This window comes from Ceratotherium simum, chromosome 7 (genome assembly GCF_057802395.1).
Source record: "Ceratotherium simum simum isolate JZ-2026a chromosome 7, ASM5780239v1, whole genome shotgun sequence".
Lineage (NCBI taxonomy): Eukaryota > Metazoa > Chordata > Mammalia > Perissodactyla > Rhinocerotidae > Ceratotherium > Ceratotherium simum.
Window position 1 is genome coordinate 17,451,757 of NC_141906.1, and position 25,043 is coordinate 17,476,799.

General features: G+C 40.9%; 1 protein-coding gene across 2 annotated transcripts in view; it reads right to left on the minus strand.

Annotated features, from left to right (window-relative positions):
* PARVA (parvin alpha) overlaps positions 1-25,043 on the minus strand; it is a 149,313-nt gene that overhangs the window by 25,100 nt on the left and 99,170 nt on the right. The window contains exons 4-5 of one of the 2 annotated variants that reach the window (XM_004418444.3): positions 23,148-23,250; positions 5,286-5,426 (exon numbers count right to left, since the gene is read on the minus strand). In XM_004418444.3, the coding sequence (XP_004418501.2) occupies positions 5,286-5,426; positions 23,148-23,250 (244 nt within the window). The remainder of the gene's footprint in view (positions 1-5,285; positions 5,427-23,147; positions 23,251-25,043) is intronic. The other variant, XM_087433196.1, reaches the window with a different exon arrangement.

A 25,043-nucleotide genomic window follows, 5' to 3' on the forward strand; every position in this document is an offset into this window, starting at 1 on the left:
GGGGATAACTGTACCTATGCAGAAATATAGGTTGTAAGAATTCCCAGAGATAATATAGGCAAAGCTCCTAGCACATAGCAGATGCCTAGGAATGGCTGATATTTTTTATTATAATTTATGAGAAAGTGCCTGGCACCTAGGCAATTAAAGCACATCAACTTTCTCCCGTTTCTTTCTCATAAAAGGGATGATTCACCAGATACTTGACCTGCCTTCACAGTCCTACCAGCCTCCTGGCTCTTCATTACCGGGGGCATTTAAGGATGGAACAAAAAATGCCCATTTTGTGTACTTAGCATGAACTGGGCCCATTATCAGGGAGTCATGCTCTCTGCCCTAGGATCAATGAGTCTGCCCCAACGGAAGCTTTGAAAAATCACTAGGAAAAGGAAGTGATTCAGACATTCCTTGGGTAGAGGTTCTTGCTATCACCACTACTTTAAAGAAGGTTTTCCACTGACTATGACCAACAGCTCAACACCACCACCAAAGAGCAGATGAATGGCTCCTGACTCCTCGCTTTCCAGAAGAGGGTTTCAGTTCTGGGCTTTTAGGCATTGTCAACTAGCTTGACGCACAGTTACACCCTCAAAAAAGGCTCCTGGCGTGGGACTGGCCTACTGACATGGTTGGTGTGCTCACTGACAGACAGGCAAAATCCACGTTTGCTCTTCTGATCAGAACTGCCACACCATCGGTCCAGTCACTGAGGGTTGTAAGGACATTTGCTACCTCGCCCCTTTTTAAATGATAAAATATAATGCTGGAAAAGCTGTCGTCAAAAAGGTTGTTCTCACACCCTGCTGACATTGTCCGTTATCTCGACTGTCTTGGTAAGCAATACAGAGCTATACCGTAAGCACCATGCAGATGTCAGACTCTCAATGAGTGCTCTGTCCTCCTGGGAATTTTTTTCAAAAGAAATAATTACACAGTTACTCTCTTTTTCTCTCTCTCTCTCATGCATATACATGCTATGCATACAAAGATGCTAATTATTGTGTAATATATTATCATTTTTAAAAAAGCTGGGAAACAGTTATATCCAATAGCAAGAGGGTGGTTTAGACCAGTGGTTTCCAAATTTTTTTTTTATTAAGCAGTGAAATTCTTTGTTCTAAAAGCTGCAAGGCAAAACCGATGAAAGCAGTACAATTGCTCGGGTCCCACCTGCAGCCAACTCACAGCTGCTGTTCGTCTCAAGGACGCCTGAGATTCTCCTTGGAAAGCCCTAGGTTGGGCCAAGCATGGTTTAATAGTCTTCGTTTTAATAAATTATGGTATACTCACAGAAGGGAACAGTTTGCACATATTGAAAATCATTGCTAAGACAATGTAGCTATAAATATTAATAATGTAATGTTAAAGAGAAACAATAGAATGTAAATATACACATTTATGGATATGCACATGCATAAATACTTATACATATATTTGTATATATGTATACATATACATACACATACATATATACACACATGGACACACACATGCATGCACACAAGCATGTACTTGTGGCCAAGACTTGGAGAGAAATATTAAAAAAAAAGAAAATAGTTATGCTAGAGGGGAAAGAGTTTTTTTTCCTATTTCAAAATTTTCTTTAGAATAAAGATATGTTATCTTTTCAACTAAGGAAAATTCTAGTCACCTTTGCATATTTGGGCATCCTCCTCACTGCCATCTCTCAGCACATCTCCTGGGAGTTTTGTCCCTGATGCTAGACAGAATCCAGGGCCACTGGGCTCCTACACTCACTGTGCAGAATGAGAGCAGTGCTCACGCTCCAAAGTGTCTCTTTAGGGCTGGAAAATCATTTCAAAGGAGCTGCCGAGTTAGAAACAGCCCTCTCAACATGAATTGTGGTAGAGATAGAAGTTGCTGTAATTTTTTGGAGACAACTTGACAATATGTATTATGACCTTAAAAATGTACATATCCTTTGGCCCTAAACTACCACTCCTAGGTATTTATCCTAAAGAAGTAATTATGGCTATAAGCAGAGAGAACTTATCAGGCTGTATTAATATTAGTGAAAAAATGAGAAACAATCTTAAAATCTATCATTAGTTAAATTATGATACATCCATACTATGTCATATTATATAATAAAAGTGACATATAGAAGAATATTTAATGATCTGTAAAGACATACATCTTTTAAACGACATATACAGGTTGATCTCAGTTTTGTAAAAGTAAATATATATATTTTGTATATAAATATGTACACACATTTTATTTATCGATCTATTTATTTCCAACACACACACACACACACACACACACACACACGACTTGAAGGGACACACCACAAGGCTGACAGTGCTGTCTCTGGGTGGGCAACTTATGGGGGCAGTATGTGTAGGCTTAGCGCAGAGGCCATGCAGCCAGGCTCTCTGAGGCTCATTCCTGACTCCACCACTCACCACCTGTGTGACTTTGGACAATGACGCTCCATTAGCAAATATTATTGTGCTTAGTATACGCCAGCCACTCTTCCAGGTTCTAGGGATACAGCAGTGAAGAGACAATGCCTGCCCTCATGAAGCTTATATTCATTGTTTCTTAACCTCTCCATGTCTCGATGTTCCCTTCTGTAAAATGGGGATGATAGAATTCTTACCTCAGATGGTTGAGTGAGGATTACAAAGATCAAAGTATGTAAAATGTTTAGAATAGTACAAGGCATACAGTATGCACCATAAGTATGTTAGATGTTATTTAAATCTCTTTTAACTTATCTGTATTTTCTAAATTTTCAATAATAAAAATTATTGTTGTGAATAAAAAGAGAAAGAAAAAGAAGAGCTCCCTAAAGCCCTGGGTCAAGGACCTCGGTGAATCAGCAGCTGTCCCTGCCACCTTTATCCTGATCAGAAAGATGTCACAATGTCCTCAGAAGCAGCCAGGGGAGATACCTGAGAGAGGAGTGGTGGAAGCCTCCCCCCAGGAGTGGGGCCCACCACATTCCTTATAAACCACTGCCTTGTAAACAGGCCCAGTGCTTCTCGAAGCCCCAAGGCATCGCAGGGAGCTTGAGATAATTATTCCCTCTGACCTAGTAATTCATCTCAGTTCTGGAAATCTATCTGACGAGAATAATTCGAGAGAAACAAAAAGATACACAACCTAAGAAATTCAACTTGGCACTATCTCATATTAGCCACAGGCTGGCAAACATCCCAAAAGGATGAATGTCAACATAGGGCTTAAGTTAACTATGGGATATCTACCCCATGAAAGAGAGCAGCTATCAACAATTATAACTATGAAGATCACATGGGAATATGGAAGATATGTATGATATAATATTACGAGAAAATAACAAAACACAAGAGTGTATATGACTTCAAGTAAAAATATGCATTGGTATGGACTGTACTGGGCAAAAAACGAAAATAGCCAGATAAGAGTGGTAATACGAGTGATTATTTTACTCGTACACATTTCCCTATAAGAGATGAAAGTAAATGTGAACCCAAAACAAATCATTCAAAACCACTGAAGATAACTGTCCTGATGTGGCTTTAAAAAGTCCATTCTTCTGTCTCCATCTTTCCCAAATTAGGTTCCTTGATAAGTCAAAAGGTGTTTTGTTTGGAGGGGTATGTGGAGATGGTCCATATTCAAAGGAGTGGGAAACAGGGTCAAATAAAACTAAGTAGGGGGTCTTCATCAGAGGACTTTAATGTTTATGACTACTGTGGATTTCCAAAATGCAGATACATTTCCCAAACTAGGGATCAAGCCCCTTTTTTCTCCGCCACTGAACACTATTAGCATTCTTGGGACACGGGATAGCATGTAGGGCACGGAGCTGTGGTCTCCCCTCCTCCCGTGCTCAGGTGTCTCCCTCTGCCCGGCAGAGGATGCCCTGTTCCTAGTGCTGAGCGAGGTAGCTGGTCACACCGTGCAAAGGTGTAATTCTCCCGGAGGGGGTACTCGGCATCTGGCCTCCAACGTCGGATGTTAGAGATCGTGGCTGGCAGCTCCTGGGGCTCTAACACGAGAGGTGAAGATTCCTTTTTCTTTCCCAAATTTGAAAGGTGTTTTTTTTGGGGGGTGGGGGGGAAGTCCATTTTAAGTTGTGTTAAGTTGGACGCAGTAAGGTATAGTACTTAACCCCTTAATACTTAAAGGCAAAAACCACAATCTAAATCTATTTTTATATCTATTACAAAGAATAAAATAACTTTGGACTCCCTGTGGGAAATATGTAGTTGTTTCTGGATTCAGTGAATCTGCTGATTTAATGTTGACTCTGATACGGACTCATTAAGTCCCCGTTAGACACCCAGGCCCTTGAGACAGCAAAAGAATGAATGGTTTATACTTGCTGAGATCCTTGAGCTACTAGCTGTGAAAACCTGAATTTTAAAATCCTGTTCGAGGGGCCGGCCCCGTGGCTTGGTGGTTGAGTGAGCGTGCTCCACTGCTGGCGACCCGGGTTCGGATCCCAGGCTCGCACCGACGCGCTGCTTCTCCGGCCATGCTGAGGCCGCGTCCCACACACAGCAACTAGAAGGATGTGCAGCTATGACACACAACTATCTACTGGGGCTTTGGGGGGAAAAAATAAATAAATAAAATCTTTAAAATCCTGTTCGATGGGCCGGCCCCGTGGCTTAGCGGTTAAATGCGTGCGCTCCGCTGCTGGCGGCCCGGGTTCGGATCCAGGGCGCGCACCTACGCACCACTTCTCTGGCCATGCTGAAGCCGCGTCCCACATACAGCAACCAGAAGGATGTGCAGCTATGACATACAACTATCTACTGGGGTTTTGGGGGCAAAAAAAAATCCTGTTCGAGTGCCTACGATCTCAGCCACATCTTTGCTCCTTCTAGAAAATAAGGGGGTGAGAGGAAGGGCATGGGCTTTGGAACAGAGCCAAGTCCTTGCTCTCTGGCTTCCCAGCTGCCTGAACGTAGGGTTCTCTGTTTCCCGAAATCTCTACAAGCTGGAGACAGCAGCTTTCTCGAAAGGTTGTGCTCGGATTCAGAAGTAGCTCAACGAATACGGATTTCCTTCCCCTTCCAAACTCACAGGAGGTTTCTACAGAAAGCCTTTTACAGAAAAGACACACTGGATTTTGAGATTTTGCTATTTTTCCCCCAGAGTGTGTATGGTAAGTTTTCTTTCTAAGGAAGGGCACATCTTGATCAAAGATAAATGGGTCTGCACCCACCCAGGGCCTGCCAGCTTACTGGGTAGCCTCTTGGGGAAACCCCATGGTAGAGACCCACGTGTCATTTAACAGTGCCACTTTCCTTTGTAAAACTCACAGTCCACATTCCACTTGATGCTTCTGGGAGGAAGTTTCAGGGTTTCGTTGATTTTCTCCAGGACAGTCTGCAGCTTCTGCTTCTGAGCAATCTCTGACTGGGTGACCTCAGCAACGTTCAGCTTCTCACTCTCAAGTTTCTCTGGGGTGACAAGGGAAAGGAGAACAGCTGTTATCTTCAGCCACAGATAACCCTAACTCATGCACTCATTCATTCACTCACACCCATATGCATGCTCTCACACATTCACTCACTCATCAACAAATCTATATTGAGACTGCTCCCCACCTTGTCTGATGGTGGCACCGGCGGCTCCAGTATTGTGAAAACCTTGTGATTGTGTCTTGAATCTTTAAATTATAAGATCCCAAGCCTGCAGGAGTGGGGCCTTTGATCCAGCCTGTCATAATTTGAACTCTGTTCCATCATTCTGGGTTTTTCCCTCTTCTTTTCAATTCTGCCTTCTCCAAGGACATTTCTGTGCCCCGACTGGAATGCCTTCCATGCTTCCCCTGGGCTGTGGTCAAGTCCTTATCTAAGGCATTTTGTACATTCCTGTAGCACAATACGTGTCATGCCAGATCGTATTTATCTGTTTCAAGCACCTTCTTTCCTTTTAAACCTGCCTGGAAGGTAACTTATTGGATGTGTTCTATTTCATCAATTCTAACGCACATATTTTTTACACATTTTCACATCCCTCAAATCAGGTTCTGTCTTAAAATTGATGGCATCCCACAACTGCTGTCACCCAGGTGGAAGAAATGAGTCATCACTGCTTCCACGAGCGTGAACTCAGTCATAGCTCTTCACAGTGTGGACACTCCCACGGCTCAACAAGCCTACAGGAACACTTTCAAAAAGTAGAAAACAGAAATTCTAAACAATAAGAAAGCCCTGGGTAACAGTTTAATTGAAGTGTTTTTCTCTTTCTGAGTGGTACTTATATAATGATGTGTTTTTAAATCAATGGTTCTTGTATGCCATAACATAACCCCTAAATACTTAAAGGCAAAAAAGTCTAATCATTTTTAGTCTAAATTTATATTCTTATGGCCGGCCCTGTGGCTTAGCAGTTAAGTGCGCACGCTCCGCTGCTGGCGGCCCGGGTTCGGATCCCGGGTGTGCACCAACGCACCACTTCTCTGGCCATGCTGAGGCTGCGTCCCCCATACAGCAACTAGAAGGATCTGCAGCCATGTCATACAACTATATACTGGGGCTTTGGGGGAAAAAATAAATAAAATTAAAAAAATAATAAATTTATATTTTTATGTATTAAGAAGAACAACTTTGGATTTCCTAATGGGAAATATGTTGTCTGCTCTTGGATTCACCTAATTCACTCTCCAAAACTCATTGAAGGATTGAGAGAACCAACTCTCTGAAACATGTTTAAACTGTCTTTTCTCCTCATTTTTAAGGGTGGCTTACATTATTTATTTTATTTTTCAGTAGTTGTAGCTTACTCAAGTCAAATGTGTCTTGGGTAATTCTTTGAAGATGAGGTTGCCCACTAGATAATTTCTACAGGTTCTGTGGATTTAAGAATTCTTTTCTGCACCTTGATAGGATGATCTCACGCTGGTCTTATCTGTGATGGCCTGAAGGTTATCTTTCTCTTTAGTTGCTTGAGGCCATCATTCTTTATTGCTAAAGTTCAGGGGTTTAACAAGCATATATTTAAATCTCTTCCGCTTGGATGTTAAATCTTCAAGAGACCCTGTGTGCCTTTTCCATTTTTAGGCTGTGAATTCTTATCTTGGATCCTTTCCTACTGAAGATATGACAAGCTGTTTTCATCTTACATTGCAATTACAATTTTGGTAACATGGAAGAGGCTGCCCCAAATGCTAGGTTCAGGAAACTTCTGAAGACTTATCTTGGCTCAGAAGAAAAGACTTCTGGGTACATTAGTGACGACTGTCTTGGAAGTGGGAGCACAAGAGACACTTTTTTGCTAGACCTGTTGTACTACATCACTGCCTATGAATTTTCATACGTATAACTTTCTTCTGGCATTGGACTTCTTAGAATGAATAGTGTAGCTCTCTGAGTCTGTTTTCTAGGTCAATAACTTTTTCTTGCACTGTTGTCCATTCTGTTCTCATTTTTTAAAAATTGGATTTTACACACGACCTACTGGAACACTCATTGTTTCTCTGTTTCCACCAATATTTTTAAGCATCCATGATGCTAAAATTATAAGGCATTCTTGCTAAAATTAAAAAAAAATTCTGTTTTTTAGCATCTTGCATTGCTTATTCAGGAGAAGAGTTTTCATGGCTTTGCTTTATTTTTCTGCATTACTAATTCTTTAGAAAATGTAATTCTGCTTTACCTTTTCCACTTTGGTTATTATGCTTTGGATTTATCTTCTTTTAATTTTTTGTTGTTGGATATTTTATTTCAGGCATTGACACTGGTATTATGTAGATTTGAGTAAAAGGAATATCTTGAAGTACTTCTTATTAACGATTTTAGGTGTATCTCTTCATGCTCATAATACACACACAAACAAAGAGTTTGTTTTTTCTCTCTCTCTCTGTTAATGAGAGTTTTCATTTCACAAAAATGTACAGTTTGTACATTTTTCTGCTACTGGTTGTTTTTCCACTCAAATATATATCATGAGTATCTTTCTATGTCAATATATATGGATATGACTCATTTTTTTTTGTACCTTTTGACCACCTTCACCCATTTTATCCACTCCCCCAACCCACTCTGGCAACCACTAATCTATTCTCTGTATCCATGAGCTCGTTTTTTGTTTTAAGATTCAACATATAAGCAAAATCATACAGTATTTATCTTTCTCTGTCTGTCTTATTTCACTTAGCAAATGCCCTCAAGGTCCATCCATGTTGTCGCAAATGGCAAGATTTCCTTCTTTTTTGTGGCTGAGTAATATTTCATTGTGTATATATATCACATTTTCTTTATCCATTCATCTATTGATGGACACTTAGGTTGTTTCCACATCTTGGCTATTGTAAATAATGCTGCAGTGAACATGAGGGTGTAGATATCTTTTCCAAGTTAGTGTTTTCGTTTTCTTTGGATAAACACCCAGCAGTGGAATTGCTGGATCATATGGAGGTTCCTCAAAAAATTAAAAATAGAACGACCATATTGTTTTCCATACAGCTGCACCAATTTACATTCCCACCAACAGTGCACAAGGTTCCCTTTTCTCCACATCTTCACCAACAGTTGTTATTTCTCATCTTTTTGATAATAGCTATTCTAACAGCGCAAGGTGATATCTCATTGTGGTTTTGATTTGCATTTCCCTGATAATTAGTGATGTTGAGTACCTTTTCATGTACCTGTTGGCCATCTGTATGTCTTCTTTGGAAAAGTGTCTATTCAGATCCTCTGCCCATTTTTTAATTGAATTGTTTGTTTTTTTGCTATTCAGTTGCATGAGTTCTTTATGTATTTTGGCTATCAATCCCTTACCAGATACACAATTTGCAAATATTTTCCACCATTCAGTAAGTTGCCTTTTCATTTTGTTGGTTTCCTTTAATGTGCAGAAGCTTTTTAGTTTGATGTGGTCCCACTCGTTTATTTTTGCTTTTGGTGTCAAATCCAAAAAATCATCGCCAAGACTGACATAACAGAGCTTACTGCCTACATTTTCTTCTAGGAGTTTTAAGGTTTCAGGTCTTATGTTCAAGTCTTTAATCCATTTTGAGTTAGTTTTTATGTATGCTGTAAGATAGTGGTTCAGTTTCATTCTTTTACATGTGGCTATCCAGTTTTCCCAATACCATTTATTGAAGAGACTGTATATTCTTGGCTCCTTTTCCATAAATTAATTGATCATATATGCATGGGTTTATTTCTGGACTCACTATTCTGTACCATTCATCTACGTGTCTGTTTTTACGCCAATACCACACTGTTTTGACTACTATAGCTTTGTAATATGCTTTGAAATCAGAGAGTGTGTTGCCTCCAGCTTTGCTCTTCTTTCTCAAGATCGCTTTGCCTATTTAGAGCCTTCTATCGTTCTATACAAATTTTAGGATTGTTTGTTCTATTTCTGTGAAAAATGCCATTGGAATTTTGATAGGAATTGCATTGAATCTGTAGATTGCTTTGGGTAGTATGAACTTTTAATACTAATTCTTCCAATTCATGAGCACAAAATATCTTTCCATTTATTTGTGTCTTCTTCAGTTTCTTTTGTCAGTGTCTTATAGTTTTCAGCGTACAGGTCTTTCACCTCTTTGGTTAAATTGATTCCTTGGTATTTTATCCTTTTTGATGCAATTGTACATGGGATTGTTTTCTTAATTTCTGTTTCTGATAGCTTGTTTATCAGTGTATAGAAACACAAAGGTTTTTTTTAATATTGATTTTGTATCCTGAAACTTTACTGAATTCCTTTATTAGTTGTAACAGGTTTTTTGGTGGAGTCTTCAGGGTTTTCTGTATATAATATCATGTCATCTGCAAATAGTCGCAGTTTTTATCTCTTTATTTCCAATTAGGATGCCTTTTCCTTTTCTTTCTTTTTTCTTGCCTAATTGCTCTGGCTAGGACTTCCAATACTATGTTGAATAAAAGTGGTGAGAGTGGCTATCCTTGTCTTGTTCCTGATCTTATAGGAAAAGTTTTCAGCATTTTACTGTTGAGTACGATGTTAGCTGTGGGCTTATCACATATGGTCTTTATTATGTTGAGGTATGTTCCCTCTCTATCCATTTTGTTGAGAGTTTTGATCATAAACGGATGCTGAATTTTGTCAAATGGTTTTTCTGCATCTATTGAGACGATTATATGATTTTTATCCTTCATTTTGTTAATGTGGTGTATCACATTGATTGATTTGTGGATGCTGAACCATCCTTGCATCCCTGAATAAATCCCACTTGTTCATGGTGTATGATCCTTTTAATGTATTGTTGAATTCAGTTTGCTAATATTTTGTTGAGGATTTTTGCATCTATGTTCATCAGGAATATTGGCTTGTAATTTTCTTTTCTTGTGGTATCCTTGTCTGGTTTTGGTATTAGGGTAATGCTGGTCTTGTAAAATGAGCTTGGAAGTGTTCCCTCCTCGTCTATGTTTTGGAAGTTTGAGGTGGATTGGTATTAATTCCTCTTTAAATGTTTGGTAGAATTCACCAGTGAAGCCATCTGATCCTGGACTTTTGTTTGTTGGGAAGTTTTTGATTACTAACTCAATCTCCTTACTAGTAATCAGTCTGCTCAGAATTTCTCTTTCTTCATGATTCAGTCTTGGTAGATTGTATGTTTTGGGAATTTATCCATTTCTTCTAGGTTGTCCAATTTGTTGGCATATAATTGTTCATAGTAGCCTCTTATGATCCGTTGTATTTCTGTGGTATCAGTTGTAACATCTCTTTCATTTCTAATTTTATTTGAGTCCTCTCTTTTTTTCTTGGTGAGTCTAGCTAAAGGTTTGTCAATTTTGTTTATCTTTTCAAAAACCCAGCTCTTCATATCATGAGTATTTTTCTATCTCAATACATATTGATATAACTCATTTTTTTAAACTGCATAATATATTATAGGACTTATAACTTATTCAACCATTCCCCCATAGGTAAGTAGTCAGGTTATATCCCACTTTTTTCCTATTTGTAATAAAGTTGCAATATACATCCTCTGTGTGTATGTGTCTGTGTGTGTGTATGTATGTATTACCACCTGATTATTGCTGGTAAAGAGAAAAGTTTTTGCCTTACAGATTTTCTTCTTGAATACAGTCATCTTACCAAATCCCCTTATTAGTTCTATTATTGTTTATCTGAGTCTTCTCTAGGTATGCAAATAAGATAAAACATGTTTATCTCTATTTTGTAAACTTACATTACTTATTTCAATTTTACAACATTTTTAAAATAAAAGATTTATTTGAGAACCTCTTCTGCAATTCCTACCCTACTTTATTTTAAAAATATTCCACCCTTAAAATTTAAGAGATCCATTCAAATATTCCTATAGTTAAATAGTAATTTCAGTCAGTGTTGCTAAGGATTTTAAGATAACTTCTTTTGCAAGACTCCTAGTTTCCCTCTTTTGTTCTTTATTGGGCTAATTTCAGCTAGCTCTATTAAAATTTTCTATTGCTGAAATTTTATTCTTCCAGGAAATTGCTTCTCTCATGTTTTCATAATTCCGCAAATTGTTCATCATTAGTTTAACTTGTTATAAAGTAATAGGCATAATTTAGAAATAGGATGCTATTTAGGAAATTTTCTCAGGATTATTTTCTGAATCTTTCATTTTTTTTTTTTTTTTTTGTGAGGAAGATCAGCCCTGAGCTAACATCTGCCAATCCTCCTCTTTTTGCTGAGGAAGACTGGCCCTGGGCTAACATCTGTGCCCGTCTTCCTCCACTTTATATGGGATGCTGCCACAGCATGGCTTGCCAAGCGGTGCGTCGGTGTGTGCCCGGGATCCGAACCAGCGAATCCCAGGCTGCCGCAGCAGAGCACGCGCACTTAACTGCTTGCGCCACCGGACCAGCCCCTTTCAGTTGTTTTTGAAGTTAGCACCCAAATATACTTGTAGAGAGATTATTTTTAGAAAACAATGAAACAATATTCAAAATATTCTTAAGTATCAAGACAGGGCAGAATGAACTCAATTACTCTGAATGGTAGAAGAACTGAGATGTTCTAATGAACACGGTTGCCATAAATATTACACTATATTAATGTAACCATCCCTCAAAGAACTAGAATATTTAAAATACTCTTTCCAGTATGAGTGATTCCTGAGTTATTATATTTTTGTTTCCAAACATATGGGGAGGGTTAATTAAAAGAAAATTTTTTTATTGCATCATGGTCAGAGAATTTGGTTTGTATAATAATTTTTTGAGACTTACTTTACAACATTAAGCTCATTTTCCTTCTTCCTGGAGTACATCCGTTAGAAATTCCTTTTAGTGAGGGTCTGTTGGTAGTAAACTTCTCAGTTTGTTTGCTTAAAATGCCTTCATTTTCTCCTCATCTTTTAAAACATAGGTTTTTTCCTGGGTATAAACTTATAAGTTGACAATTTTTTTCTGCACTTTGAAGATTTCATTTCAATATCTTTTGGCTTTTATTGTTCCCGAGGAAAGACAGCTTTCAGTCTGTTGTTTCTTTATAGGTAATCTATCTTTTCTCTCTGCTTTTAATCATTTCTTTGTCTTCAGTGTTCTTAGGTTTCATTATAAAGTGTGTAATTACAGATTTCTTGTTATTTATCGTGTTTAGGATTCCCCGAGCTTCCTGAATGTAAGAATTCATATCTTTCATCAACTCTAGAAAATTCTCATTCACTATGTCTTTAAATATTGCCATACTCCATTCTTTTTTTCTTCTCCTGCTAGAATTCCAATTAGCCATGTGTTGGATCCCCTTAGAATAATCTCTATGTCTTTTAATTCTCTCTCTCTTTTTTTTTTTTTTTGGTGAGGAAGATTAGCCGTGAGCTAACATCCATTGCCAATCCTCCTCTTTTTGCTGAGGAAGATTGGCCCTGGGCAAACATCTGTGCCCATCTTTCTCTACTTTATATGGGACGTCGCCACAGCATTGCTTGACAAGTGGTGCATCAGTCTGCACCCAGGATCCGAACCAGCGAACCCTAGGCCGCTGAAGTGGAGTGTTCGAACTTAACTGCTATGCCACCAGGCCAGGCCCCTAATTCTCGTTCTTATTTTCCACACCATTGTCTCTCAATATTGTATTCTGGGCAATTTCTTGAGTGCCATCTTCCAGTTCACCAATTCCTTCTTCAGCTGTGTCTAATCCATTGAGGTTTCTAATTTCATTATTACATTTTTTTCATTTCTAGAAGTTCTATTTGGTTTGCTTTCACATCTACCTGTCCAATTTTGATAGTTATGTGTTCTTTTGTCATTCTTTCAATAGTCTTTTTAAACTTTTATTTTGACATATTAAACATATTTTATATTCCATAACTGATCAGTTGCTAATATCTACAGCATTTGTGGGATGAATCTACAGTTTATTGTTTCTGTTGCTGCTTGCTCATGGTGGCTTGCTTCTCATGTGTTTGGTGATTCATCATTTTGAGCTCATTTTTCTCGGAATTTTATCTCTAGGAGTTCTTGGTGGCCTAAGTTTAAAGTTCACTCCTCTAAAAGGACATATGTTTGCTTCTGCCTTGGGGAACACTAGTAACCTGGGATAACTTTTAACTACATTTTTAGTTTGGGGCTTTTAAAGTCACATAAGTAGTGTGAATCCTAGCTCTAAATCTGTGTGATAAGGAATTATCAAGGGCAGACTTTTTCTTTTATGTGTTCTACTCATATCCAAGGCTGAGATAGACATTTATCCTTACTGCCTCTCTGTGGGACAAGATTTTCTAGTTCACCTGAAAGTGTTGCTCTTAAGAGACCCTGGCTTTATTCGGGGGTCTCTGATCCAACACCCTTTCCTGCTGAGACTCCACTCAGGCTTTGTCTCTTGATCCTGTATGTGTGACCTACTAAACCTCAGGCTATAGGCTACTAGGAATTAACACTTTATCTCATTGGATTTACACTTCCACATTTTTGGCATCAGAAGAATTTCCTTCCCTTCCACACTAGTTCAGCCATGCAATACAAAAAATACATTTTAAAGGCTTATCCAGACTTTTAAAGTGTGCAATACACCAAGAGGATTTGTCTGAACATCTAGTTAGACATAATGTTGAACACAAAAATCTATTTTCTTGTCTTATTACAGCAACTAGCACATCCAAAACACTTATAGTGGTGGTGACAGCCATCATCTCTGACTTGTTCCTAATACTGTGTCTTTGATATTTCACTATTTAATATGTTCACTGTTTGGTTTTGTATAATGGTCTTTATCATATTTAGATTATTTCCTTTTCTTCCTATGTTATTTGGGATAGCTGTTGAAATGTATCAAGTATTATTTGACATGTACTGATAGATTAATTCAGTTTTGCTACTGAAATTTACATATGTACTCTACCACTTTTTCTAAGATTGATAATACGCAAACATGGAAAAAATTCAAGCTGTGAAAATTAAGTCCCCTCTTTCCATTGTAGTCTCAAGTTCCCTAGGCCCATTCTATAATGACAGTTTATTGTGATTATTACCAGAGATATTCTCTACATACTCAAGCATTAGATGTGTCCCTTAACACACACAGTGACATACTACACACACAGTTCTGCACCATGCTTTTTTTTTTACTTAGTAAGACATTTTAGAGAGCTTTTCTACTACTTAAAAATAAAAGAATAACAATAAAAAGAATTTCATCCAGTTTTTGAGTTTTTCAGAGACCAGAAAATGCCTCCTTCCATTTAAGAATAACAGTGTATATATTATCTCCAGCTATCCTAGAATCAATGGTTGTTATAGCAGGAAGACCTTAGAGTAGTGCTGTCCAAAAGAACTTTCTGCTATGATGGAAATGCTTGTTTCTGCACTATCCAATATGGTAGCCACTAGACACATTTCGCTACTGAGCACTGGAAATGTAGCTGGTGTGACTAAGTAAATGAATTTTTAATTTTAATTACTTTTAACAGCTACATGTGGTTAGCGGGTACTGTTTTGGACAGCTCAGCTGTAAGGTCATATAGGATATCTTCCTGGTTTTGCAAAGAGTGATCTGAGCTACAGAGAAATGTTTCAGTGGTAGAACCAAGATCGGAACTCAGACCTCCTGTCTTTCTCTTCACTCGTCTTTCAATTTTGGCTTAGCTGCTACTTCAGCCTAAGTATTTATGGGTATAGGGAAGCGACTCTCAAAACTAATATGATCAAACCCTTCAAGATGCTGCTCCTCCTGGGATTCACGGAGTCAACCCCAGTCAACATCCACCACTCAGAGTCAGCCTGGTTTACTTTAGCTGCACATTCCCTACATCACTAGGATCTCTTAAAGCTTTTCCACAACCATACTGTCACTCCTCTGGTTTGATACTATCGTTATCTCACAAGGAGATGCTTTGCTGGAGTTTCCTCCACTGCCTCTAAGCAACCCTCCTGCTGCTCCTAGGTTATTTTCTTAAAGTCCCATTTCTGATCACGTCACTTTGCTCACAAGCCATCAGCAGTTACCACCGCTCACCAAATAGTCTAAAGTTCTTAGTTGAAGGTCCTCTATAATGTGGCCTCATCTTTCATTTTTAAATAAATTTTTCATTTCGGAATGGTTTTTAGATGTATAGAAAAGCGGAAATGACAGTTCAGATTGTTCCTACATATCCTGAATCTAGTTTCACCTGTTAACATCTTACATTACTACAGAACATTTGTTACAACTAATGAACTAGACATTGGTATACAACTCTTAACTAAACTCCATACTTTATTTGGGTTTCACTAGTTTTTCTGCAGTGTCCTTTACTGTTCACACCTAATCATCATTGTCCCCTTAGTCTCCTCTCTTCTGTGACAGTTTTTCAGACTTTCCTTGTTTTTCATGACTTTGACAGTTTTGAGGAGTACTGGGTTTTTCCTATATTTTTCTCATGGTTAGACTGGGGTTACGGGTTTTGGGGAGGAAGATCCAGAGATGAAGTACCCTTTTCATTGCATCATATCAAGGGTATATGCTATCAACATGACATCACTGGTTTACTTGGCCAAAGTAGTGCCCATACCAGGTTTCTCTGCTCTAAAGCTACTTACCTGCCCCCACTCTATACCCTGATCATTGGAAGCCAGTCACTAAGTGCAGTCCACTCAAGGGGTGGGGAATTAGTCTCTATCTCCTTGAAGGGGTTGTGTAACTACATAAATTATTTGGAATTATTCTGTAAGGAAGTGTTGTCCCTTCTCCCTCATTTATTTATTCAGCTTTTTATGTATATCAATATGGACCTAAAAATATTTATTTTAGACTTTGTGCTATAATCCAATACCATTGTTATTCACGTTTTTGCTCAAATTATTCCACCTTTAGCCATTGAGAGCTCTTTTAGGTTGCTCCTGACACTTTCAACATGCTGCCCCATAGATATATTTCTTTTCTTAGTACCTCTTTTTGGTACTGCGAGATGCTCCAGGTTCATCTTCTATATGCCTTGCTCCAGTCCTAGAGTCTGCCAATTCTCCAGAAGCCCCAGTTTCTATTATTGGAGAACGGTGTTAGAAACTAAGATCTGGGTGTTAAGTCTCATCTTCGTTGTTAGCCACACATCCCACTCAACTAATTCTGATGATCACCTATCCATGCGCTCCTTGTCTCTACAACACTCTCCCTCCACTCACACTGAAATCAACAGGAGCTTACCAGCAACATTTTTTATTGTGCTGACTAGAATGTTCTTCTCTTTCATCTGGTGGAAATTCTGCTCCTTCCATAAGGCCCCATCCAAAATGCCCCCTCTTTCCTGTTGCCTTTCCTAAACTCCCACTTGATACCCCACAGTCCTCTGTATGACCAGGCCATGAGTCATCTGAGGGCAGCACTGTGACATATTTAGTTCGCTATCTCTAAGCTCAGCAGTTAGCATAAGCAAATCAAATGGTTGTTGCTTAATGAACATTAACTGACCAGATTAAGGTCAGTGTAAGATGTACTCATTAGGGTCTATCAGGGAAAAAGACAGCCTCCCAAAACAAAAAACCTTCCTGTAGAATCTGTGTGCCCAAGGGACCCTTCTTGGTCTCATGCCTGAAGAAGACATCCTGTTTCAGTCACATGCTATTGTGAAAACCAGAAGGAAGAGACTTATGACTTTCATCCCTCAAAACGGGCCTTTTCTGTTCCCAGTTCATGCATAGGTTCACAGATAAGGATCAGTCAAATCAAACATACCATAAGGAAAAACTCGCGTAGCTGTCCCAAGTCAGGACACCTCAACAAGAAACAGGCAGCAGCCCATGTGCAAATGAAATGATTATCTTGTGTAGGCATTTTCCTAGAATCCTTCATCTCCTGCCTCTCTCATTCAGTCACGTCTACCATCGAGGTGTTGGGGATGCACAGATAGCAAGATGACCATGGACGCAACTGCATAACTGAGACGCTGGGAGACGCTGGACTATTCTGTGACTTTCTTGTTGGTGCCAGCGCATAAGGAGGAACCTCCTCTTCATTCTGGGGGGTGGGAAGCTTTTGTTCTGAGGTGTGGAAAGGGCTGGAGCCATTGCCATGAGAGGATGGGGGTGGGCATTATAAAGGGGCAGGCCGGAGGGGCCAGCATCTGATTTTTCCCAGACAGTGACACGAACAGTACAAATGGTCAGTGTCAGGAGAAGCAGCCTCCAGAGCAGAAGTTGTACCCTTTGCTCTTCCTGAATGACGCTAAAGCCCTTCCTGGATGATGCTGATGATCTTCCCGGAGCTCCCTGACCCACCTGTGTTCACCTGCAGCTGCAGACACCTCCCAGCACACTGATGGTTCTCATCTCGGGTCCTGAATCTCTCTCCTTCTCTGCCCAGAGTACAACCTGGAGGTTCTTAATTTCTATACAGGCAATCCTCAACCACAGGGTAATGGGAGCCACAGGATATATTCCCCTGCCTCCTTGTTCTGGGAATGGTGTCCTGGTTTCTCAGAAGGACCCCCAGAGGACTGAGCCCTGATTGCAAACAGAGCTGCCATTCTTATTAATGTACCCTTAGCTGGTGTTACTCTCTTTCCCTCTTACATTCCCTACTCGATTATCTGTACTTTCTAAGATCAACTCCCATATAAACTTCCTCCACCCAAGTCCTTGTCTCAGCATCTGCTTTCAGGAAAACCTAAACTCAGATCTGCTACCAGGGCAAGAGGGAAGACCCAGAGAAGAGAGGCAGCAGTGGGCAGCTGGGTTAGGCAGCTCGGAAAGAAGGAGTGGGGGGAGGCAGTGCCAGGAGAACCTCCTAGACATGCCTAGGGACTGAGAAGGACAAGCAGGCCAGACACTGCTGCCGGGCAAGAAGCATCTGGCCACACAGAAGAGAACCAGGTACGATTCTGCCCTCACAGAGCTCGTGATCACAGAACACCCAGCCACTGCTTTTCACCCAGTCCACCTGTCATCTCAGGGATGCTCACCTATTCAGGCTATCACCATAACAACAAAACACACATAACCTTTGGCCAAGAGATCTCTACCCTGGCATCTTGCTCATTTCTAGGTTCTGAGTCCTTGTTCCATGATGTCATCAACATGGCTTCCTAGATTCCAGATCTATTCCTGCTCCTGAGACGTGACTTGGCACGTCTGGACTCCTGGAGGTCCCTACGCCATCCCTGTCTTCTTCTAAGTGCCAGTGTTTCAGTTAGTTTACTCATCCCAAACTCAGCCCCCTCCTACTCTCCACGCCCAGCCCCAGCACAATCTGAAGCCGAATTTCTGGAAACGATCATGCCTGATTCATCTTAGTACCACCAGGTATTGGTACCATACCTATTTATTTGTGCTATGGCAAGTTAAAAATACTCATTAATATGCCCACATATTGATTTCTAAATACCATTCTCTAATAAAAGAAATCAGGGCTCCTTGGAGAAGGGGTGGTTCCAGGGCCAGAGTAAGTAAAATATAAGATGAACCTGGAGCATTTTATGATGCCAGAAAGTAAAGAAGTGCTAAGAAAAAAAAATATGGGGCACCATGTTGAAAATGTCGAGGAGCCAACCTGAAAGGGCTCCCTAAGGTCAAAACTGGCAGTACAGGACCAAACCAATGAATAATGACAGTATTAGATGATAACATAAAGTATAAAATAAGTATCCTGTATCCCTACTGATATAAATAAATACTGAATAAATGGGGAACAAGGGACGACTTTTCCTTGGAGAACAATTCCAACTAATAAATGTAGGAGTAAGGAAAATGGAAGATCTCCACTGGACCACCACAGGAATAACTGAGGCAGTCATGCTCCACCAATTAAAATTAGTGGGAGAAGTTGAAGGAGAAACAAGATATTTGCATAATCTTAAGGTATCTCCGCCCAAATAAATTAATTACAAAGAGAAAAGCACTAACTTTACCATGAAGAAACCTGGCAGACAGCACCTTCACCAAGCGATCAAGGATAGCATCTCCAGTGATAAGACATGTTGACATCATGTACTCCCTGGAATGCTACACTGAGGAGGATACATCATCTCCGTGGTATTCTTCCCCAAAATGTAAAACATTAACCTAATCATGAGAAAACATCAGACAAACCCAGACTGGGGGCCATTCTACAAAATCGCTAATCAGTCCTCTTCAAAAGTGCCAAGGTCATGAATGACAGGAGAGACTGTCACAGATGGGAGGAGACATGACAACTGAATGCAATGTGGGACCTTGGATTATATCCTAGAGCCGAAAAAGGACATTAATGTGAACACTGGTGAAATCCAAATAAATTCCGTCATTTAGTTAAGCGTCGCACAGAGGTTAATTTCTCAGTTTTGATACTTGTACTGTGGTTGGGTAATATGTTAATACTAGAGGGAGGAGGGCGAAGGGAGACAGGAACTCTGTACTTTCTCTGCAACTCTACTGTAAGTCTAAGATTAGTTCAAAATGAAAAAGTTGAAAAAAAAAAAACCTGACAAATGGCCTATGGGTGTAAGTATTAAGACATATAGTGAAATATAAAGATGATCTGGAAGATCTTCAGAGTGCTACCAAGGCAGGAAACAGCATAACACAGCAAAGGATTTTGGAGCCAGAGAAGCTGAGAAAACGATGAAGATCTGAGCTAAGGTGGCAGCGGCGGGCCTGGAGACTAGCGGGGAAAGTCCACTCCCCTAGCACAGAGGGAGGCAGGCAGTTTTCTAAGTGCTTCCTGCACACTAATTGACTGAGAAATGGGATGGGTTTGGCACATTATCTATGGGAATAGGTTGTCAACATTTGTGACTCACAGAATTTGAGGGATGAAGGAGAAGGAGCAATCCAGGACGACTCCTAGGTTTCTAATCTGAGCAGCTGGCTATGTGGTTCTAATACTATTCATCAGGGTGGAAAACAGAACGGATTTGGTGGGGAAGAGAAAGAGCAGAAGCTCAGTTTGGGGCAGGTTGGTTACAAGGTGCCTGTGTGACGTCCAGGTGGGCAAGTTTGGGAGGCAGTTAAAAAATAACCTTACTTATAGCTGCAAAGAGAAAGCTATTCTAGAGATATAGATCTGAAAGCAATGATCATACAGGTGATGGTTGAAACTGTAGGAGTTGATAAAATCACCCAGGATGAGTGTGCGAAAGAAAGAGAGGAGGGCCAAGGATGGAAGACTGAGAGACGCCCACCATTACGGAAAGAAGAAGAGCGTGTGCAGAAGACTGAGACGCAGGTGTCAGAGGTGGAGGAGAACCAGGAGGGCATGAGATCACAGAGACCACCGGGCTGGGAAGGGGAACCAGGTGTTCAGTAGTGTCAAGTGCCATAGCATAAGAGGAAGTCAGCATTGACACTGGTGACCTTGGAAGGAAAAGTTGGTGGAAAGATGGAAGTGGCACCCAACCCACACCTTGGAAGGGAATGATTAGTGATGGGGAAGCAGATACATGAGTGCCAAACATTCTTTTGAGAAAGTTAGGTGGGAAAGAAGGAAGATAGAAAAATAGCCAGAGGGGAACTCAAGGTCAGAGGGGTCACCCAAAACTCTTGCCTCCAGACTGATTCCTCCCAGGAGTTCCTGATGCATACTTTTAACTGCAAACAAGTTCTCTCTACTGGGTATCCTGCCTGTAGCTATTGAATGTGTATGTATAGCCTTAGACCCACAAAGGGTCTAAACTTGAGTTGACAAAAGAAGCATCACCTCTGTTGTGGATCACCTTTTCAACATGAAGGTTGAGATCTGAAATGATCTAATCTGACTTGGGGCTACACAACGTGATGCTGGGCAGTTTGTAACTCTTCCCAGGGGCAAGATTACCTCATGGCCATATTCCATTACTCCATGGCCACGTTCCACTCTGGCTTTGAAGGCCCAGCATAGAACATTTTGAGACAGTTTCAGATCCTGACTAGGAATTTGCCAGAGGAGTTAAAAGCTGCAGTCACTAGGAGAGATGCTCAATGAGGCTCACGGCTTTTCCACATCTACCTGTGCCAAAGGGTTTTCATTTCTTCTTCGTGCTCAGTTGCATTTACAAGCCTTTAAATATTAACACTCGTTAATATTGATGTTTGAGTACTAAATCAGGTTAGCTTCCTAGAAATCACTAGATTTTATATTATTCATTCACTCATTCAATATACATTGACTAAGTGCTAGGCAACCTGCTAGGACTGGAGAAGACCAGATAGATAAATAAGACATGGGTCCTGCCTTTGAGACGCCCACACACGTTTACATAAACAGCTACAAACAACATGGAATGTCTTCTAATAAAGGCATGTGTATTATGCATACGTGTGTGTGTGACTGTACCTGTGGGAACACAGAAGAGCACATGGCTATCACCTCTAGGTGTGATTGTGTTGTCGGGGGTGTGAGAGGGAGGCACATTCAATTGATTCTAGAGATTGGAAGATGAGCAATAATGGATTGCCTTAGTGGATAAAGGAGGCAGTAGGGCCTCAGAGGCAGAAGGAAGATCATGGGCAAAAGGATAGAGGTGTTAATACGCACGGCCTACGTAATAATGTAGCAATGGCATTCATAAAAATAATAAGACCAACAACAATGAAAATGATGAGAGATATTTATTGGGCACTCATTGGGTGTCAGGCACCATTCTAAGAGCTTTACATTGCACGAGCCACATGTGTGGGAGTGGCCAGAGGTGAGGCTGAAAAGACAGCTCGGGGTCGGGTGGTGAAGTGTTTCAAATGTTGTGCTAACGGGCCTGGACTCTGTCCCACTGGGAGGGGAGAGCAAGTACCGGCAAGATTAGACTTACAATTTAAAAAGGTTCCTCTGCGGTTGTGTGGGGAATGGGCTGGAGGAGGTGAGATGGGGGGCAGAGAGGTGAGTCCAGAAGTTGTTTCAATAGTTCAGACAAGTGAAAATGGCAGGGAGGATGGATGCAGGAGAGAATTTGGAGCAAGAAGAAACGGGCCCTGGAGACCTCCCACAAATATGCGGGTGGTAAAGAAGAAGGGAAGAGGTTCTATAGACTCAGAGGCAAAGAAACATCTTTAGGAAAGTGGATGAGCTCAGCGTGAGGTGCACACAGGTGGACAGCTAAGAATGAGAGTCTAGAACTTGGCACAGAGGTTTGGACAAGAGAGAAAATGGGCACCAGTGAGGTGAGAAGTCCAAATTCATTCAAGATAAGATAGTGTCATTTGACACTGAGATCATCCCTGAATTCTCCTCCCCCCACCACAGGCTTACGTTTTCACATGAACAGCTGTGAACTGACACAGGGATACATCCCTTTCAAAAGCAACACACCTAGAGACACACACAGAGGCCGAACATCACAGAGGCACATACTCCCACATACTTGCACTCAACCTAAAGAGGGATACACAGAGGAACACACACACACACAGGTCCATTGGTCACAGAGGTGTGTACACACACACACACACACACACACACATATATAGATCCATAGGTCACAGAGGTACACACATGCACACACCCCCCCTACACATGTAAATATGCCTATAGAGGCCACAGTGTACAATTTTCTGGAGAGGGTGAGGCATGTTTTCCCGTATACAGTGGAGTCTATTCATCTCCCCAGCTGATGACCCTCGACTGCTACTGGGAGCAGCCCCATCTGGTCATCAAGACCCCCTTTGCAATTCATTCATATAAAACAGATTCCAAGAGGACATCTACAGGCTCCACTGGTGTGTTATCCCACACTCTACACACTCATATTCCACTCCAGGTGAACTGCTGCGAACCAAGAACAACTCCTTCTAAGCAGGAGCAAGTGATCCATCCACCTGAGACTAAGGACATCCACTGCAACACAACTCTCCTCTCACCAAAAAGCTTCTGCAGGACTTGTCCATCATACAAATCTTCAGCCAGGTCTTTCACAATGATTCTTTCTCCAACCAACACATCATTAATCCAGTCAATTAATACCTACAGAGAGAGAATAAGAGAAGAGTCATAGAGTATTTTCTTATAGACTAGCTTTCTTATCCTGGACAGTCAATATCTAAATGAACTTTAGATTTTGAAAGCAGCAGAACTATCCACATGACCCACTATGTGGACAAATAGCTAAGTGTGAGCCCCAATGGCCCTGTTAATTTTCAGGCGCAAACTCTTCTAGTGCTGGTGGCAGCAGTGTCCCTGCTAACATCTTCTGGCCCCCTACCATTCCTTACCCTAATGGCCAGCAACATTCACACCGTGTTTGGCTGTGTGGCTTTGTACCAGGCAAGGGGATAGTCTTTGGAGCTGTACAAACTGTGGTTGAAACCCCAGCTTTACCCACTACCTGATTTGTGTACCTCTGTCATCTATGGACCTCTGTGGACTTGTGTGTGTGTGTGTGTGTGTGTGTGTACCTCCGTGATCTATGAATCTAAGGCAAGCTACTTATCTGCTCTGAGCCTCTGATTCCCCGCCTCTAAAATTGAGGATGAAAATACCTCCCACAGCAGGTAGCAGAAAAGAATTACATACGACAGGGGTCAAACACTCAATAAAGGCAGATCTTACTAATAAGTGAAGCACTCTCCCATTATGACATTTGGCCAGGTGGTTACTGCCACCTCTACGTTTAGGAGGGGAAATCAAACACAGACGTAAGCAGATTCGCCCAAGCTCCCAGAGCTAACTGGACAGAGACAGGAATGGAACTCTTGCCCACTTCATTCTAAAGCACATGTTCTCCCCTGCGCCAAGCTACCTCTTCGGGGGCCAATGCAATCTCCTCTCTTGTCTGTATCTTCCAGCTGTCATGATCTGAGAGCCTCTGTGGTCAGGCATTGAGCAGAGGCATTCCACGTGAGATCTCATTTAGTTCATCCACACAACACCCCTGAGAGACAGGGGTCATTTGTTTCGTTTTTCAGGTAAGGAAACTGAAGCTTGCACAAGTTAAGTCTATTGCCTTTCTTTTTAATCTTTTCTTCTTTTTTGTTTAAGATATTATTTATATACAATAAAATGAACCAATTTTAAGTATATCGTTCAGTAAGTTTTGGTCATTGTACACAGTTGTGTAACCACCACCACAATCAAGATACAGAACAGTTTCCCTACTCTAAGAAGGTTCCTTTGGTCTCTTTGTACTCGATCCCCTCCCCTGATCACAGGCCTCAGGCAACCACTACAGTGTTGCCTTTTTGATGATTTCATATAAGTGGAATCACAAGGAACATTGCCTTTTGTGTTTGACTTCTCTGACTTAGCATAAATAGATTGCCTTTATAACAGAGGCAGTAGCTGGGCTGGGTTTCCATCCCTGGGTGGAGCCTGGGGCCTTCAGAGAACATTCTTCTACAGTCCTAAGGCAGCTAGCTTTCTTCCTTCCTTCCTTCCTCCCTCCCTCCCTCCCTTCCCCACTCTTCCCTCCTTCCTTCCTTCCTTCCTTCCTTCCTTCCTTCTCTCCCTCCATCCATCTATCACCCATCCATCTGCCCACCACCCACCCACCCAGCATTTATTAATACCTGCTATATGTCACACATTGTGCTGGATCCTGGGGGGTACAATGATGAAAAAAAGAGACAGTCTTTAACCCCAAGAAGCTCACCATTTAGTGAAGGAGACACAGAAACATATGAATAGTTGTAATATCATGTCGTGACTACAAGGATAGAACTAAGTACAAGGACCGTAGCAGCACACAGAGGGGCTGAGCGATAGCACTGGGCTTTAGACAAGGCTTCCTGGAGGACATGACCTGCTTTGACTTCAGGTGA